The 19,859-nt window shown below is 45.7% G+C and overlaps 1 protein-coding gene across 3 annotated transcripts in view; it reads left to right on the top strand.

The window, feature by feature from the left end:
* dpp6 (dipeptidyl peptidase like 6) overlaps window positions 1–19,859 on the top strand; it is a 1,023,588-nt gene that overhangs the window by 264,397 nt on the left and 739,332 nt on the right. The window contains exon 1 of one of the 3 annotated variants that reach the window (XM_033044144.1): window positions 8,868–9,163. The exons of the other annotated variants lie outside the window; for them this stretch is intronic. Coding sequence (XP_032900035.1) covers window positions 8,984–9,163 — 180 coding nt within the window. The 5' untranslated portion in view covers window positions 8,868–8,983. Of the gene's footprint in view, window positions 1–8,867; window positions 9,164–19,859 lie in introns of those variants that run through there. 3 annotated transcript variants of the gene reach the window in all.

Genomic DNA, 19,859 nt, shown 5'->3' on the forward strand with positions numbered 1-19,859 from the left:
GATAAGAGAGAGATTTAAAAGAAACCTCAGGGGCAATATTTTCACTCAATATTTTCACCCATATCTGGAACGAGCTGCCAGTGGAAACAATAGAACCAGACACCATTATGATTTTCAAAAGATATTTGGAAAGATATATGAATAGAAAGTGTTTAGAGAGATAAGAACCAATGCAGGCAAGTGGGACTAGCCCAGAATGCCAACTTGGTCAGTGTGGATGGGACTGTTTCCATGAGTGTATAGGTGTATGTCATCGAAGCAATGGCCAAGAAAGCACACCAACGCCTTTACTTCCATGTAAGGCTTATGAAGTTTGGCATTTCCCCAACAACTCTCACCAACTTCTACAGATGCCCCATAGAAAGTATCTTATTAGGATGCGTCATAGCATTGTTGGGAGCAGCTCCACCCAAGACTGCAAGAAATTGCAGAATGTTGTGGACGCAGCCCAGACCATCACACAAACCAACCTCCCTTCCATTGACTCCATTGACACTTCATGCTGCCTCAGCAAGGCCAGCAGCATAATCAAGAACCAGTCTGACCTTGGTCACTCCCTCTTCTCCCCTCTCCCATCAGCCAAGACCTACAGAAGTGTTAAAACACATGCCTCCAGATTCAGGGACAGATTCCTCCCTGCTGTTATCAGGCAACCAAACCATCCTATCACCAACTAAAGAGTGATCCTAACCTACCATCTATCTCTTCAGAGGCCCTTGGTCTATCTTTTATTGGTCCTCACTGGACTTTATCTTGCACTAAACGTTATTCCCTTTATCCTATAACTGTACACTGTGGACGGCTTGATTGTAATCATACATAGTTTTTTTAGCTGAGTGGATAACATGCTGCTAAAAATCTTTTCACTATACCTCAGTACATGTGCCAACAAACTAAACTATCAAAGCAGTAAACTCAAAGTAGGGGGGGGGGACTAATAAAAATCTAGCGTAGATTACAGGGAAAACTCCTGGGATTGCCCTATGAGCTGGTATAGACTCGATGGGCCACATGGTCTTCTTCAATGATATGAGGAAAAATGAACTTTTCAATCACTTGACTATGAATCATTTGAGAAGCAAGTTATGTTTCAAGACATTGGAGGTTTTTGCTGATGTTTTTCTGAGATTTTGATTTTATGATTCTATATTACATTTTAATTTTTAATGAAAATGTTTCTCAAATAATGGACAACATTCCTCCAAAGAACAATTGTACTTTCATCTGAGTTAGAAAAAAAATATTTGTTCATGATTTGTGACAGGATAGAAGGGAATGGTTGAGTTGGCAAGTAACATTATAACTTCCATAGGTACACAAAATTGCTGGGGAAACTCAGCGGGTGCAGCAGCATCTATGGAGCGAAGGAAATAGGCGACGTTTCGGGCCGAAACCCTTCTTCAGACTGATGGGGGGTGGGGGGGGGAAGAAGGAAGGAAAAGGGGAGGAGGAGGAGGAGCCCGAGGGCGGGCGGATGGGAGGGTGGGAGGAGACAGCTAGAGGGTTAAGGAAGGGGAGGAGACAGCAAGGGCTAGCAAAATTGGGAGAATTCAATGTTAATGCCATCCGGACGCAAGGTCCCCAGACGGAATATGAGGTGCTGTTCCTCCAATTTCCGCTGTTGCTCACTCTGGCAATGGAGGAGACCAAGGACAGAGAGGTCGGATTGGGAATGGGAGGGGGAGTTGAAGTGCTGAGCCACCGGGAGTTCAGGTAGGTTATTGCGGACTGAGCAGAGGTGTTCGGCGAAACGATCGCCCAACCTACGCTTAGTCTCCCCGATGTAAATCAGCTGACATCTAGAGCAGCGGATGCAGTAGATGAGGTTGGAGGAGATACAGGTGAACCTTCGTCGCACCTGGAACGACTGCTTGGGTCCTTGAATGGAGTCGAGGGGGGAGGTGAAGGGACAGGTTGCATTTCTTGCGGTTGCAACGGAAAGTGCCCGGGGAGGGGGTGGTGCGGGAGGGAAGGGAAGAATTGACGAGGGAGTTGCGGAGGGAGCGGTCTTTGCGGAAGGCAGACATGGGGGGAGATGGGAAGATGTGGCGAGTGGTGGGGTCACGTTGGAGGTGGCGGAAATGGCGGAGGATTATGTGTTGTATTTGCCGGCTGGTGGGGTGAAAGGTGAGGACCAGAGGGACTCTGCCCTTGTTGCGAGTGTGGGGATGGGGAGAGAGAGCAGTGTTACAGGGTATGGATGAGACCCTGGTGTGAGCCTCATCTATGGTGGCGGAGGGGAATCCCCGTTCCCTGAAGAATGAGGACATTTCCGATGCCCTGGTATGCAATGTCTCATCCTGGGAACAGATGCGGCGTAGGCGGAGGAATTGGGAGTAGGGGATGGAGTCTTTACAGGGGGCAGGGTGGGAAGACGTGTAGTCCAAATTATAACTTCCATTGTGACTTGTGCTCTGAAATTCAGTGCAAAGTTTTGAGAGTTGCAAATGAGGCTTGGAAGCAGCTCAGTATTGGACAGTATGAGAGCAATAACAGATCAAATTTAATGTGGTTTATTCAAAATTCAGGACAAGTACGAGATACAAATAGATTAAGATGGGTGAGGACCCCATGTTCAGCACATATAACAGATCCCATGCACCATTTACAGAGGCTCACAAGATGTTGAGTAGCCACAATAGTAAAAAGTTCAGATGTTCAGAAGTTCTAGGTGCAGAATTAGGCTATTCAGCCCATTAAGTCTACTCCACCATTCAATCATGGCTGATCTATCTTTCCCTCTCAACCCCATTCTCCTCTCTTCTCCCCATAACCCATGACACCTTACTAATCAAGAATCTCAATCTCTGCTTTAAAAATATCAAATTACAGCCTCCATAGCCCGTGGCAATGAATTCCACAGATTCACCACCCTCTTGACTAAAGAAATGTCTCCTAATTTTTCCTTTCTAAAGATACGTCCTTTTATTCTGAGTCTATGGCCTCTGCTCCTCGACTCTCCCACTATTGGAAACATCCTCTCCACATCTACTCCATCCTGGCCTTTAGCTATTCAGTAAGTTTAAAAGAGGTGACTGTAGATGTAAGACTACACGAAAGTACTATAGATATAAGAACTGCAGGTGCTGGTTTACAAAAAAAAGGCACGAAGTGCTGGAATAATTCAGCTCATCAGTCAGCATCCTTGGAGCACATGGCAGGTGGGGTTTCAGGTGGAGACCCTTTTTCAGTCTGATTATTGGGATGGGGGTGGAGAGAGCTGGAAGAGAGGCCAGGCAAAGCCAGGCAAGTTGATACAGTTGTGGGGGGGGGGGGGGGGGGGGGGGGGGTTATAGATAGATCTCTCGGTTGGACAAAAGCAAGAGATGAAAAGACAGAAGGTATGAGACAGGGGATTAAAGTGTTGCGAATTATCGAGCTAGAGGAAGGAATGTGGGTGGTGGTGAAGGGGAGAAATAGGTGAGAGTCCATGAGATGGGGAAGGTGTGGGAGGGTGGGGTGGGGAAATGGGGAGAGTGTGAGGAGTTTGTAGAATTGGAGAACTGCTGATGCATAAAGCTATTATTTATCTGGTCAGATAGCATCTTGAATATTATGTCCAATTCTAATTCTCCAGGCATATGAGAACTGTTTACTGGAATAACTCAGTGGGTTACTGGAGAACATGGATAGGAGACGTTTCAGCTCGCGACCCGTCTTCAGACCTGCCACCTATCCATGTTCCCTACTCATGCTGCCTGACCCACTGTGTTACTCCATCGCCGTGTCTTTTTGGTGTATGAGCACCTGCTGTTCCATGTATCCACTCCTTGCTTTATGATGGTGTTGATTTATGATTGTCACGTCTACTGGGATATAGCGAAGTGCTTTGTTTTGCATGTGATCCTAGAAAATTATACCATACGTGTGTACAGAGGGCAGCGCAAACAGAGGAAATAATCAGAGTGCAGAATATAGTGTCATATCTACAGAGAAAGTGCAGATTTTAAATAAGTGCATGTCCTGCAAAAGGTAGATAGGATGTTTGGGAATTCATTCTTAGCAATATCTTGTCCCGCTGGAAAAGGTGCAGGGAAGATTTACGATGATGGTGCCAGGTCTCAAGGACCTGAGCTGTAGGGAAAAATAGGGCAGGCTAGGACTGTATTCCTTGGAGTATATGAGGGTGAGGGTGATCTTATGGAGGTGTACAAGTTCATCAGAGGAATAGATAGGGTAAATGCACATTTTTGTTACCCAGAGTTGGGGAATTAAGAAGCAGAGGACATAGGTTAAAAGTAAGGAGGGAAAGATTTAATAGGAACCTGAGGGGCAACTTTTTTACACAAAGGGTGGTGCGTGTATGGAACGAGCTGCCGGATGAGGTAGTTGAGGCAGGTACTATTGCAGTGTTTAAGAAACATTTTGACAGGTAGATATATAGGATAGGCTTACAGGGATATGGACCAAAGGCAAGCAGGTGGGATTAGTGTGGATGGGGACATGTTGGTCAAGTGGGCAAATTGGGCGGAAGGACTTGTTTCCAAACTCTAACTCCACATGAGGAGTTGATTCAAGAGTCTGATAACTATGGCAACTAAGTCATTGTGGTTTTATCGTCTTTTTCTGTCCACATTTTCCATGATTCGAAGCACAAATTGAATTATAGTGAGTCAGAAGGCTACCTTGTCTGGACAGATTAACTGGATAGGAAAGGTTTAGAGGGCTATGGGCCAAACGCAGGCAAATGGGACATGTTGGTAGGTGTGGGCAAGTTGGGCGGTAGGACCTGTTTCCACGCTGTATGATTATGACGTTTAGGGTCGGGACCCTTCTTCAGTTTTAGACTTGTTCTGGAGTACAGCATTTCTTGCAAGTGGGTTGGAGACACTTGGATTAATTGAATCGCCTGCAGTTAGGTTGAAATCGGGGATATTTTGGAAGGAGACCGCCATTGTATTACGATCATGAAACCTTTATTAGCCTAGTCGGTGGTGAGGATTGGGCTCTTGGGGAACCAGCGTTTAATCATCTGCTTGTAATTGGAAATGGTGGCTCAGGAAAAACACAATTCCGCGTGGTAGCCAATTTGCTTCCAGTAAATTGATTCTGTTCCCTAGTCTTTAGCCTGCAGCCATAGCGTTCCTTTTATTTTAAACTTTTATTTTATTTTAATTCTGGCATTGGGAACTTTAGTATTTTCCCCTCCCAAGTGCGAATGGACGTACAACTGTTGGGCACTTCAACTGGTTGGTTACACGGGGTAGATTTAATTCCGGTGGATTCAATACTTTGAACGTTCCTGTCTGATCTGGGTGTGCATCCTTAATTCCGGCCATAATGATAATGAACTGTAACTAGTTATTCTTCACGTAGACTGCAGATGCTGGTTTACGCCGAAGATAGACACAAAAAGTTGGAGTAACTCAGCGGGACAGGCAATATCTTTGCAGAGAAGGTACACAAAAATGCTGGAGAAACTCAGCGGGTGCAGCAGCATCTATGGAGCGATCTATACCTTCGCTCCATAGATGCTGCTGCACCCGCTGAGTTTCTCCAGCATTTTTCAGTACCTTCGATTTTCCAGCATCTGCAGTTCCTTCTTAAACTCTTTGCAGAGAAGGAATGGGTGACGTTTCGGGTAGAGACCCCTTTTTCAGACTCAAGTGACTAGATTGACACAAACAGATGGAGGGTTTAGGCAGCATCCCTGGACAAAAGGAATATACCGACAAACCAGAATATACTGGTTGTATATTGTAAACGCTGGAAGAACTCAACCCGTCAAGCAGCATCTGTGGTAAGAGGGCAAAAACTAAGAACTGCGGATGGTGGTTTACCAAGAAACGGCACGAAATGCTGGAATAACTCAGCGGATCAGGCAGCATCCACGGAGAACATGGATAGGCGAGTTTTCAGGTCGGGACCCTTCTTCAGACCCGTCACCTATCCATGTTCTCCAGGCATGCTGCCTCACCCGCTAAGTTGCTCCATCATTGTGCGTCTTCCCGTGGTCATGAAACCGGTTAACATTTCGGGCCAGGGGGCCTTCATCAGAACTGAAGGAGAAGCGAACCAAACAAAACTGTTGCCGGAGCATTGAACAGCAACAGCACGGGAACAGGGATCAGGGGGTATGGAGAGAAGGCAGGTACAGGATACTGTGCTGGATGATCAGCCATGGTCATATTGAATGGCGGTGCAGGCTCGAAGGGCCGAATGGCCTACTCCTGCACCTATTTTCTATGTTTCTATGTTTCTAACATGCCCAATGTCCGTGTTGATCATAAAACCAATTTAAATCAATCCCCTCTGCCTGTACGTGATCCTTTCGCCGCATAATCCATGTGCCTACCCAAAAGCTTCTTGACGCCACTATGGGTGGTATCTGCCTCCACCACCACCCCTGGCGATGGGTTCCAGGTACCCACCACCCTCCGTGTAAAATACTTGCCCCTCCACAAATACATTAAACACTTTAAAGCTATGCCCTCTAGTCCTTGACATTCCGACCTTGGGGGAAAAGGTCTGACATGTCAGCGCTATATCCGTTGCTCTCTTCGTTTTATAAACGTCTATCCGATCCCCCTTATGAAACAAAACATAAATGCTGGAAGAACACAGTCAGGCAGTATCTGTGGAGAGAGAAACCAGTCAGGGTTTCACGGTCAGAGAGCCTTCTGCAGAACAGTGGATGTTCGGATTCAGGTGCCATATCAATTCATAAATCATAGGAGCAGAATTGGGCCATTCGGTCCAACTAGTCTGCTCCGCCATTCAATCATGGCTGATCTATCTTTCCTTCTCAACCCCATTCTCCTGCCTTCTCACCATAACCCCGGACACCCTAACTAATCAAGAACATATCAATCTCGGCTTTAGAAATACTCAAAGACTTGGCCTGTATAGCCGTCTGTGGCAATGAATTCCACAGATTCGCCACCGGCTGACTAAAGACATTCCACCCTTCCTCCTTTCTAAAGGTACGCCCTTTTATTCTGAGGCTGTCCTATCCGGTCCCAGACACCCCCACTATTAGCAACATCCTCTCCACATCCACACCATCCAGGTCTTTCACTATTCAGTAAGTTTCAATGGGGTGCAAGTCGGTCCCTGCCATATCACCCACTATTGTCAATGCTGTGTGCGAACCGGTTGAACGATAGGTATTTTATTGTTACATGTGTTTAGATAGTCAAATTCTTTCCTTAGGCCTGTGCCTAAAATGTCTGCATGCAGCCTTTCGGTTAAGGAATTCCACTGTGTGTTCAGGATAGGGAACTTTTAAGAATCGGCATCATTCAGAGTAAAGGGAAAAATAATGGTGGCACATGTTCAAACGTTGGAGAGTGGGTGTACTTCGAAAAGTAAGGACTTAATTGACTGCAAGGTGCCTTGGAAGGCCGCTAGCGTCGCTGTCTATCTTTTAATGGAAGCCTCTCATTTCATGAAGACAGGTCGACCTCAAGGCTGGCGAACGTTAGCGGTCGGACGGACAACTGTTCGCCCTTCGTCTGGCTGAGCTGGGGCGGCAGGGGGGAGAGTAGGGGGGTGGGGGAGAAGTGGGAGACGGCACCACTCTCGGTGCTTTGAACAGACTCCTCCACGGAGTGGTGCTGCAGCCCGCTTCAACGCTGCAACCCAAACACTCCGCCTTGCCGAGGGCTGGGGGAAAGTCAGAAAGCAAAAAGGTCTCCCCCTCCTTCACTCAGTCTCTCCCTCTCTCCGGTCGGCCTGCTAGTTTCACTGCTTCGTCCTCACCTCTTCCACAGCCAACAATGGACCATCGGTGCCGGCTCGGATTTGTTCTGCACCTTTTCATACGTGAGATCAGACAAGGCACAGAGAGGGGCAGAGAGAGAGATAGAAAGAGAGAGGGGAGCGCGGCGTGTCCTCATTGTAACAACGGCGAGAGTTTAACTCTCCCACGATTATCAGTCTGAAGAAGGGTCTCGACCCGAAATGTCATCCATTCTTTTTCTCCAGAGAGAGATACTGCCTGCCCCGCTGAGTTACTCCAGCATTTTGTGTCTATCAGCAAAAAGCAAAACATCAGTTGCCAACATATGGGGGGGGGGGGGGGGGGGAGACAAAAGCCTTGCTCACTCCATCCAATGTGCAAACCCTTTGCTGCACTGAAATTATGTCCCGTCTCTTTCTCTCTCTCCCCTTGTCTCTCCCATCCCATCCCCTCTCTCTCCTCTCTCCTCCCCTCTCTCTTCTCCTCCCCTCTCCCTTGCAACTGGGATGGGGCGAGGTGGGGGGCAGACGGATACCATTCCCGGGCATTAGAGGAGAGGAGAGGGGAAGAGACGACGAGTAAGCTGTCCCCTCTTCTCCCCCGGCTGTTGTTCCTGCGAGCTGTCACGATGTGCTTGTTTTGAAAGCCGGGCAGCGCTGTGACTGCCGTGAGATCAGACAAGGCACAGAGAGGGGCAGAGAGAGAGATAGAAAGAGAGAGGGGAGCGCGGCGTGTCCTCATTGTAACAACGGCGAGAGCGAACCCCTCCCACCGCCGGCACTGGTGAACCCCCCTCTCCTGCCGCATGTTGAAGGAGAGCTGAACGCCTCCAACGGTTGCTTCTCCCCGGGACGGCCGATCATCATCAGATGCCGGCATAACTCAGCGGTTTAAGGCCTGGCTCCATTAGAAACCCTCCACCTCGGCCTACCAACAGCAAATACACAAGGCACAACGGGATAGCGGCGCAGAAGAGAGCACGGCCGCGAGACGAGAAGAGACAAACGAGGAGAAAAACACCGCGCGGGACGCGAGAGCTCAGGCTGCGCTAGCGCGAGCGCGCGCGCGAGAGCGCTCTCGCGCGCGCGCTCCTCTCTCGCTATATATATATTTATATATATATATATATTTAGTATATATATATATCTGTTCTCTCTCTCTTCTGCTCTGCCCGTCACTGCCTTCTCTCTTCTCTCTGTCCGCTCCCTCTCCTCTCTCTGCCCTCTATCTTCTCTTCTCTCGGCCGGCGAGGCTAGATCGAAGTTGCCCTCGCCCTTGCACTTGACTCCCAGTGCCGACTTCATGGCTTCGCTGTATCAGAGGATCACTGGGCAGATCAACACTTCCAGGTCTTACCCAGCCCCGGCTGAAGGCAGTCACCTCCTGGCTGGCCAATACCCCGAAGACGACACCGCGGGCAAAAACCCACGACCCCTGGAAGAGAACCGGCCCCGCATCCAGTACCAGCAGAGCGAAGACGATGTGAGAGCAATCTTCATTTGTTTGGTGTTGTACATACGTGTGTCGCCGGGTGCCGATATGCATAATGTGTGTGTGTGTGTGTGTGTGTGAGCGAGAGGGACAGGGATGTTTGTATTGCCCCACGGGGCTCTTTTGCTTTCAACCCAAATGCCCCAGACACTCAAGTAATAGCGAAAACAGAAAGAACGAAATTGAGGAGCCAAGCGAAAGGAAGAAAAGCGGAGAAAGACACCTCCCCGAGTACACGGAGACGCCATCGACAGCAACGGGCTGCACACTAATCTTCCCCCCTCGTCCTCCCCTCTTCCCCCCTCTCCTCCCATCTCCTCCCCTCCACTCCCCTCTCCTCCCTTCCGCCTATTTCCTTTAACCTCACACGAAGTCCCCCACCGCGCTGTTTCAAGTTGCCTGGCGTCAAGTTTTCTCCTCTGAGTCGCCAACTCCCGCGTCTGGGTCTGTTCCCCTGGGCTTGATATTTGAGGGGGTTAACGCACCACCCCTCCTGACTGTGGCAAAGGTCGGGCTCTGCTTCATCTGATACGTTTGTCTGAAGTGGGGGACTTTAATAGACATTGAGACGATAGTGACCTGGGGGTTGTGTTGTACATCTCATGCAACGCCGTGCTGCTCGCTACCGTGTAAGCCTCGGTTATGTGTTTAAGAAGTTGTGTTTGCATATCACCTGGGCAACCTTTCCATCATTCCTGTCTGCAGATGTCCCTCTGGTCAACACAGGGGTTACATTTCTTGCATACATTTCTCCTTGTGGTCGCCGGTTATGCACCGGGTCTAAGAGGATGTGACCCGCGAGTACAGTCCCCCGTCCAGTTTTATGACTAGACTGGCGAGAATAAGAAGTCATTAAGATTTATCGTTCCCTTCAGGCTGGCTGCTTATAGCCGGATAGTTTAATTACAGGATCTATCTTTGTTTAAAATGCCTGACACGCTTGTCCCGCGCTCACGACCAATACACTCTCTCACTGTGGGACAGATCTAGCAACCTTGCCCTGGCCCAATCTGTGAAACATGCACCGCAATGAAGGTTAGTGTGGTGCATGTGTGTATATATATTTGTTGTCGTTGTTGTACTTGCCACAACTAACTACCTCATCCTGTCCTTTAAGAAGCGGACTTTCAGCTTTAATTTCGACAAGCTGTTATAGAAACAGTCCTTCAGCCACAGAAAGCATTAGCTGTACGCTTGAGTTTCCAACCGCACGCTAAGTGGCTTCTAAATCGCGCTGAGATTAATGTTTTATAGTACAACATTGCCAAGTTAGCGGCTGTCATGTATAAAAGAGAACACGAGAGGCCGAATTAGCTTTGCTCTTCTTTCAATTGCACTATAACCCTTTCGATGGACACAAGGCTTGAAATTAATCCAAGGTCAGATTGTCAAACATACGGTAAAGAATAGTGGAAATATAGCGTCAATATACCTATTAGCAGCAGGTGTCGCTTTCTATGTCGCCAGCGTTGTGCTTCCACCCGGAATACTAATCCTGGCTCATTTTCGGTGCTACATTAGTGTGGGCTGGATTGTCATTTGGCTTTGCATTCGCCCAGCGTTAGACCTCTAATGGCCAGTGTCGCTGGCAAAATGATGCTAACTGCATTTCGTTGTCTCTGTACTTGTACACTGCAACTGCACAATGACAATAAAGTTTGAATCTGAATCATTTGCAAGCTTCGGGTGGATACGCTAGTTGAGTAGAAAGTTAGAAGACCGAAACAGAGCAAAACAGTAACTCCCCCCCTCAAATCTATGTCCTCTGGTTCTTGTTTGCCCTCCTCTGGGTAAAATACTGTGCTATTCCCCACATGATCTTATACAACCTTTATAAGATCACCACTCAATCTCAATAGACAATAGGTGCAAGAATAGGCCATTCGGCCCTTCGAGCCAGCACCGCCATTCAATGTGATCATGGCTGATCATCCCCAATCAGTACCCCGTTCCTGCCTTCTCCCCAAATCCCCTGACTCTGCTATCTTGAAGAGCCCTATCTAGCTCTCTCTTGAAAGTATCCAGAGAACTACCCTCTGGCAGAGAATTCCACAGACTCACAACTCTCTGTGTGAAAAATTCCTCCTGCACTCCAAGGAATAAAGTCCAAGCCTGTCGACTAGCTCAGGCCCTAAAGTCCTGGCAACGTCCTCTTAAGACTTCTCTACATTTTGTCCATACTCAACAAGTCCGGCCACTCTCTAGGATGAAGGACAACCTGCAAGGAGAGCTGTTCCAGCCACCTGTTGCCACTTGCCTTCTTGTTGGTAGAGATAAAGGGTTTGTGAGATAGAGTTGAAAGAAGTTCAAGAGAGTTATCACCATGTATCTTACACAAAGTTCTGACTGTAGGCATCTTATAAACTGTAGAGTGGAGGCTGTGAGTTTTTTTAACCAAAGACTAGTCGAAAAGACCATTTGTCCTGAATAGCATTCAGTTCCTGGCATATTGTTAGAGTTGGGCTCATCAGGAGTAGCAAGGTGGCGCAGCGGTAGAGTCACTGTCTTACAGCGCCAGAGACCCAGGTTCGATCCTGACTACGGGTGCTGTCTGTACGTTCTCCCTGTGATCGCGTGGGTTTTTCTCCTGCTGCTCCGGTTTCCTCCCGCACTCCAAAGACGTGCAGATTTGCAGGTTAAATGGCTTCTGTAAATTTGTAAATTGTCTCTGATGTGTAGGGTAATGCGAGTGTAGGGTGATTATTGGTCGGCATGGACGCGATGGGCCGAAGGGCCTATTTCCACACTGTATCTGTAAGTGTATCTCAAGTGGACACCATTCTTCATACTCTTTGCCAATGGTGGAAGCGATTTGGCATGTCAGGAAGTAATTCACTCATCTTAGTCTCAATCTCTGAACTGCTCTTTTTGGGGAGGGGGTGATAGCACTGTGCCTGTTCCAGTTACATTTCACATCAATGGCCCCTTACCAGATTTGGAAAGTGGGGGATCCATCTGTGCTTCTGCCATTGAGTGTTGCGTCTATGACACACCTTTGAAACGCTCAGTACCATGCCATAGAGTCATGCAGTGCAGAGATAGGCCCTTCGCACTATCGAGTGGCCACCTATACTGATCCGATTTTCCATAATCACACATAACATAGAACCGTGCAACACACGAACAGGCCCCTCAGCTCACAATGTCCATGTTGAAGATGATCCCAAGTTAATCACCTCGGCCTATATGTGATACATATCCCTCCTTTCTCTGCATATCCATGTGCCTATCTATAAGCCTCTGAAACATCACCAGCATATCTGTTACCACAACCGCCCCGCAACCAGGCACTCAGAACTCTCGGTGTAAAAATAACTAGCTCACACATCTCCTTTAAACGTTTACCCTCTGGCCTTGAGCCATGCCCTCAAGTGTTTGACATTTTCACTCTGGGATTAAACCTCAGACTGTACACCCTATCCATAATACACCCTCTCCTATTGTTATATAGTTCTACCAGGTCTCCCCACATTTGCTGATGCTCCAGAGAAAATCCATCATTATCCAGGTTTGTCCAACCTCTCTGTATAGCTAATACTCTCTAGTCCAGGACCTGGCTCTTAGCCTGCAGTGCCTTGGTGATTTAAGCGTTCATCTAGATACTTACTAAACGTAGTGAGAGACTTTCCTCCACCACCCACTCAGAGTGTGAGTTCCAGATTCTATCTGCTCCTTGGATAAGAAAGTTCTTCTCCAGATCCCCTCTCCCCCTCTTATCAGAAGCGATGCTCTCTGCTCTCTGCCATTTGGAAAGGTCTCTTCCCATCCACACAAGCAACAGCTCCCATGACTGTCATCGCCACAGCATCCTAGATATTACCTGGGTCTCTCTGCAAGTTGGTACTCACTGTTTCATTACGGGAGATATTATTGCAAGACACTTCAAGGGAACGAGCATTGCAATCCTAATTTTGACCTTGTGCTCATTGCAAGGTCATCGATGAAACATATATATATATATATTCATAGTGGTGACTGGCTTCCAAGAAAACCACCACTGGTAATTACTGCTATGCAAATAATTATGCATTGTGTAAACTATAAAAGACATTTAAGCCAAGTATCTAATATTTTCTCACGGTACCAGGGCCTTTTTTGCAATGAACAGCTTCGAGCCCAGATTTTACATGGAAACTGCTGTGGCCACAGTTCATGATTAATGATACCTCATTAACAGTGAAACCATGCCAATAACCGTGATTCAGTCTCGTCACTACAGAATCTAACATGTCACTGATTGGTGTAGTCTGTCCTCCATGCCAACTGCTCTGCAATAAAATGAACAAAGGTTGGAGCTTCATATTTTTGTAGCGTACTGTCATTTCGGAGTTGACCCCTGTGTTTTTTTGTTTAAAATCTCTCCTCTTTTGTCTGCCGTTGCCATGGTAACTATTTTAAATATTATCTTGACCCTCTTTTGTACAGTAAATCCATTAAGTGTAGGTACTATTTTTGAGGTATGCATTTAAAATAAATGCTTTTCATCACAATCCATTCACTCTCTTCAAATTAGTTGTATTTTCAGCAACTGAACAGGTGAAGTCCGATCAGGCATCATTTTGGAACACGGAGAGCAGTCATGAATATAGAAATTGGTAACTACCCTCAATGTGAAACATCCACGCAACGTTATAAATCACTTACAGTTTTGTGTTTAGCACCAATTTTTTTGGATACCAAGATTGAATTTTACCTTGAACTCAGTCTCTGTGGCTGTTCATTAAAATACACAATCTGGTTCAAGATATTTATTAACTGTTGTTTTGGCTGTTGACACAGAGCAAGCCAACAAGATCACTCATTTACTTGGTTTGTGATATGCCTCACAAACTTGGGTGGGATGACAAAATAACATTAAAGTGACATGTTTTATATATATAATGATGATTGTATTAATTCCCAATAATCAACTAAGGTGAGAAAAAACCTTTTCATCCAGAGAGTTGTGAATTTATGGAATTCCCTACCACAGAGGGCAGTGGAGGCCAAGTCACTGGGTGGATTTAAGAGCGAGTTAGATAGAGCTCTAGGGGCTAGTGAAGTCAAGAGATATGGGGAGAAGGCAGGCAGGGGTTATTGATAGGGGACGATCAGCCATGACCTCCTCCTGCACCTATTTTCTATGTTTCTATGTTTCTATGTATTAATTTTCATCAAGCCCACATTATTAATGTCAGAGTTATTCATAGCTTTCACTATCATCGTGGGCAAGGAGTATGGTACTTGGATTATGGTCCTCAATGATTTTCTCCCAAACTATCACAGTATAGTGATACTGTAGTGATACTTATAGTGAACAATAGATATGCCGGGGCAGCTTTGTAATTGCAAATTATCATTTTATCTCAAGTAGCTTTTTGGAAATCAAGCAAATTAGATGCACTATCACTTCAGGAAGCCTTGTATTGTGGTAAAGATCTGAAATCCAGCAGGTGTGAAGAGAATAAATGATTAGTGCATGACATCCACTTCTAGATCCACGTTATACGAAGGATGTTGAGACCATTTAAGCGAGATTATCTCAAGTTATCTCAACCTGGGTTTCTATCTTGGAGCAAAGACAAATAGAGATAATTATATCAGAAATATCCAAGATTATGAAGTGGTGCAGGTTAACTGGTAGCTTTAAAAATTGACTGTACATTGAAGGGAGTTATTGAGTTCAATGAGGGAGAAGGACAGCAGAGTGCATCTAATTGATGACTATTTACTTAAAAGCATTGTCACCTGGACCAATATCCCACGGAGATAGAAGAATGGGAGATGATCTCATTGAAACATATACAATTCTTATAAGGCTTGGTAGAATGCAGAGAGGATGTTTTTACTGTGGTGAGCTGCTGGTAACACACTCTTAGAATAAGAGGGTACATGGGACTGGGTTAAGGAGACATTTTGTCACTCAGTATTGTGACCTGTTGGAATTCACCATTTAGGTTTATTATTATCATGTGTACCAAGGTTCGGTGAAAAGCTTTGTTTTGCATGCGATCCAAACTGATCAGATACTACCATAGATAAGTACAATTAAGTCAAACGCAAGTACAATAGGTAGAGCAGAAGGGAAGATACAGAGTACTGAATATATTTCTCAGGATTGTAGCGCATCAGTTCCATAGACAAATGTCCACACTGCGGTAGAGATGAATTAGATAGTACTCTGGCTTATGGACGGACCTGATAACAGAGGGGGAAAATCTGTTCATGAGTCCACTGGTACTTGCCTTCAAGCTTCTGTATCTTTTGCTGGATGGGAGCAAGAGAAGAAGGAATGAGCGGGGGTGGGACAAGTCTTTGATTATGTTTTATGAGGCAACGTGAAGTGTAGATAGTCAATGGGGGAAGTGCGGTCTGTGTGATGGACTGGGCTACATCATCGACTCTCTGCCGTTTCTTGTGGTCTTGGGCAGAGCTGTTCCCAAAACAAAGATTTGATGCAACCCAAAAGTATGCTTTCTTTGATGCATCTGTAGAGGTTTGTAAGAGGCATTGGAGACACGCTGAATGTCCTCAGTCTTCTCCAGCAATAGATGCGTTGGTGTACTTTGTTGGTTGTTGCATAAATGTAGTGGGTCCATGAGAGGTAATATTATCATCAAGGAACTTGAAACTCTCAACCATTTCCAGGGCGGCAGAGTAGTGCAGCGGTAGAGTTGCTGCCTTACAATGCCAGAGGCCCTGCTTCAATCCTGACCTAGGGTTATCTCTGTAGGGAGTTTGTATGTTCTCCCTGTGACTGCATAGGTTTCCTCCAGGTGCTCCAGTTTCCTCCCACGTTTCAAACCCACATGTTTGTAGGTTAATTGGCTTCTGTAAATTATCCCTAGTGTGTAGGATAGAACTAGCGTATGGGTGATTGTTGGTCGGCACGGACTCAGTGGGCCAAAGGGCCTGTATCCATGCTATATCTCTGAACCAAACTAAAACTAAACTAAATGGCACTGAGGCACCATTCTCTCCGTCGTTCTGGCTCCTCTCTTTTTTCTCTTTCTCTTGCACACAAACATACACACACACACACACACACACACACACACACACACACACACACACACACACACACACACACACACACACACACACACACACAAACACACACACACACACACACACACACACACACACACACACACACACACACACACACACACACACACAAACATACACACACACACACACACACACACACACACACACACACACACACACACACACACACACACACACACACACACAATCATTTTTGCACACTCTCTCATTCATCTCTTTTGATATGACATTCCTTGCAGTGAATTTCTTGAACAAAACTGTTGGTCACCAGTACTAATGACCCACCTTGTGGCTCAGCATCAGACCATGTTTGCAAATGTTCCCGTGAAGCTTCTTGATTTGATTAATCATATTAAGGATGCTATATGAATGCAAACGTACCCATCTGCCTGCAGGCTCTTTCTGCACAGACTGTAAAGTGCTAATGTCCTTTGTGATTGCCATCATGCATCAAACCAATGGTCTCTGTGATGAGGAGTTCCAGCACAACACTCCCTACTCACTCGGAGCAATTCACCTGATCAATCTATTTAATTAGATGCAGCAAAATGTTTGAGACTATAAATCATTTTTGATCAATTCTTTCATTTATATTTTGGATGCGATATTAAATCACGATCGAGTCCGATCATTCAGATGGAAGTGAAATATCTCCTGACACCAGTTCAAAGATGAACCAGGGAGATATTAGGCCTTCTAATATTTATTCCTGAACCAACATCACTAAAGCAGAATACTGATGGTTGGGCTTCTGGTAAAGAATGTGCAAGCTGCAGGTTGGGCTTCTGGTAAAGAATGTGCAAGCTGCAGGGCACCAGTGGGAGCACCGTCATTGAACTCCAGTGATCTGTGTTCGATCCCGACCACAGGTGTTGTGTCCGTGGGGTTTGCACATTCAGGCTGTAACTGTGGTGCTCCAGTTTAATCTCACACAACAAAAATGAGTAGCCGCTGTACGTTTGTGTGTAGATGAGTGAGTAGATGAGGAGGAGTCAGTTGATGGGAATATGCTTAAGATTGGTAGAATTTCGAGAGGGGCAGGGTGGTGGTGATTGGGGGGAGGGGGGGGGAGGGGGGGGGGGGGCGTGATGGGAATGTGGGGAAGATAAAGTTGGCCAATGTTGGATTAATGTAAAAATAGGTGCTTGATGGTTGGCATTGACAGTAGGTGAGGCACTGTATCTGTGACACAATATATATATAGGATTTCTATTTTGTGTTGGTTCCAAATATCCATAAATGTCTGCATTTGTAGCCTGGAAGATGAAGAATGAGGAATTTCCGGAATAATATGTCCCATGGTTATCTGTGGTACAAATGTATAACCTTGGAGATACTTAGCTGGTAGAGTTGCTGCCTCACAGCGCCAGAGACCCGGGTTCGATCTAGACCTCTGACTGTGCGGAGTTTGCACGCTCTCTCTGTGACTGCATGGGTTTCCTCTGGGTGCTTCATATCCAGACGAAGTGCTGGCTTGTAGGTTGATTGGCCTGTGTAAAATTGCCCCTAGTGTGTAGGGATTAGATGTGAAAGCAGGATAGCATAGAAATAGCATGAAGAGGTGGCCGATGGTCTGTGCAGACTTGGTGGTCTGAAAGGCCGGTTTCCTTGCTATATCTCTACACTATACTCCACTCTGATGTTCTACAATGGTACCTTGGAGGGGGGAAAACTGTATTTAATTAACTAGTAATGGTGATCGGGTTATGGGGAGAAGGCAGGAGAATGGGGTTGAGAGGGAAAGATAAATCAGCCATGATTGAATGGTGGAGTAGACTAGATGGGCCGAGTGGTCTAATTCTGCTCCTGTAACATGAATTTAAGAACAAGGTAGATAAAAATGCTGGAGAAACTCGGGGTGAGGCAGCATCTATGGAGCGAAGGAAATAGACGTTTCGGGTCGAAACCCTTCTTCAGAAAAGGCATTGGTACAATTACTAAAGCTGAGAAGTTATTCTTTGATACGGAGGCCAAAACTATGAAATGGTGATCAAGGTTCATTATTCTTGATTGAAATTTATGTGCAAATAACTCACATGACTCGAATCCGATTAAAAAGAAACAGGTGATATTTTATTTACACAAAGTTTTTTATACTGTCAAACCAATTTTATGATCATCAACAAAGATCTCGGAGTGGAAATGAAAGTGATTCATTTCCACTCGAAAGCCTCGTGTCTCCTGTACTGCTATCGGGAAGTGTCACTGAAGCCCACGTTAGACATTATCGTTTCACAAGTAGATTTCATTACTACGCTTGGTCTGAAAAGTAAATAGCTTTTTGTGTGCGGTTTGACAATTAATTTAGAGTTAATGTATAAGGGTATAAGTAGGCTAAATATGCCTAATCGAATGGGCACTCGTGATACAGTGAGCAAAATGACACAAAATGCTGGAGCGGGTCAGGCAGCATTTCTGGCGGATGTGGATTGGCAACGCTTGATTCAGACGCTCATATAGCAAGCTGTTGGTCTAGTGAAGGGGACGTTCCAACATGAAGAAAATCTGCGATAGACACAAAAAGCTGGAGTAACTCAGCGAGTCTAGAGAAATGGAATAGGTGTCTGAAGTTACTCCAGCTTTTTTTGTGTGTCTATCTTCGGTTTAAACTAGCATCTGCAGTTCCTTCCAACACATGAAGAATCTGTACACTGGGAGCTGTCCAATGTCGCAGGTGCTGCATTTGCAGTTCCTTCCAACACATGAAGAAAACCTGTACACTGGGAGCTGTCCAATGTAGCAGGTGCTGAAAGACGCCTGAATCATCTGCTGGTTGTACATACATATTGCAAGGCAGTATGTGGTGCGATCAGAGGGCATGTGTAGCTATAAAGGACTGATCAGAGGATTTGGGTGCAAATAAACGATTTGCGTTGCAGTCAGAAGTCTGTGTTGTAACCAGGGAGTTGATCAGAGAGTACACAAAAATGCTGGAGAAACTCAGCGGGTGCAGCAGCATCTATGGAGCGAAGGAAATAGGCAACGTTTCGGGCCGAAGCCCTTCTTCAGACGGTTCGTTTGTCTTTGGTGGTAATTACCCGGTTTCAATTTAAACCGAGTTTCACCTGTTCCCCTTGTGTCAGAGAATGTGTGGCTTTTTGCAGGGTTATTAACATCGAAGCCCCTTTTAACATATGGATTTAAAAATCTGACAATCTGAATGTGTATTGCTGAAAGGAGGTAATGTGCTCGAATGATATCATCAATGTTTGATGAGTTAGCTTAGGCATCTGCAGGCAAATTCTGTAGGTATGTGTACATGGCCTGAAGCCTGATCGGCTTCAGTGGTAAATGATACATTATAAGTTATTAATTTACTATTGATCTACTCTCTGCTATTGCATATACTGGAAATATATGGCAAAACATTAAAACATTATCAAATAATCTTTAATTCTGAATGAATCCTCTGCGATTGTTAAGAACATTGATCTTCATGAAAATCAATAACACGTTGGCATAAGGCTGGCATATTTGAAGCGGATATAATCAAAATATGCACATGGTTTATTAGGATGAAATTGTAAACAACAGTCAACGTGTTGACATAAATTTTTATTACTCATCTCTTATTTCCCCAATATTCCTTCCAGCTGAATATTTTTCATAATTTTAGAATAAATAATGAATTGTTTGT

Source organism: Amblyraja radiata, chromosome 2 (assembly GCF_010909765.2).
Source record: "Amblyraja radiata isolate CabotCenter1 chromosome 2, sAmbRad1.1.pri, whole genome shotgun sequence".
Lineage (NCBI taxonomy): Eukaryota > Metazoa > Chordata > Chondrichthyes > Rajiformes > Rajidae > Amblyraja > Amblyraja radiata.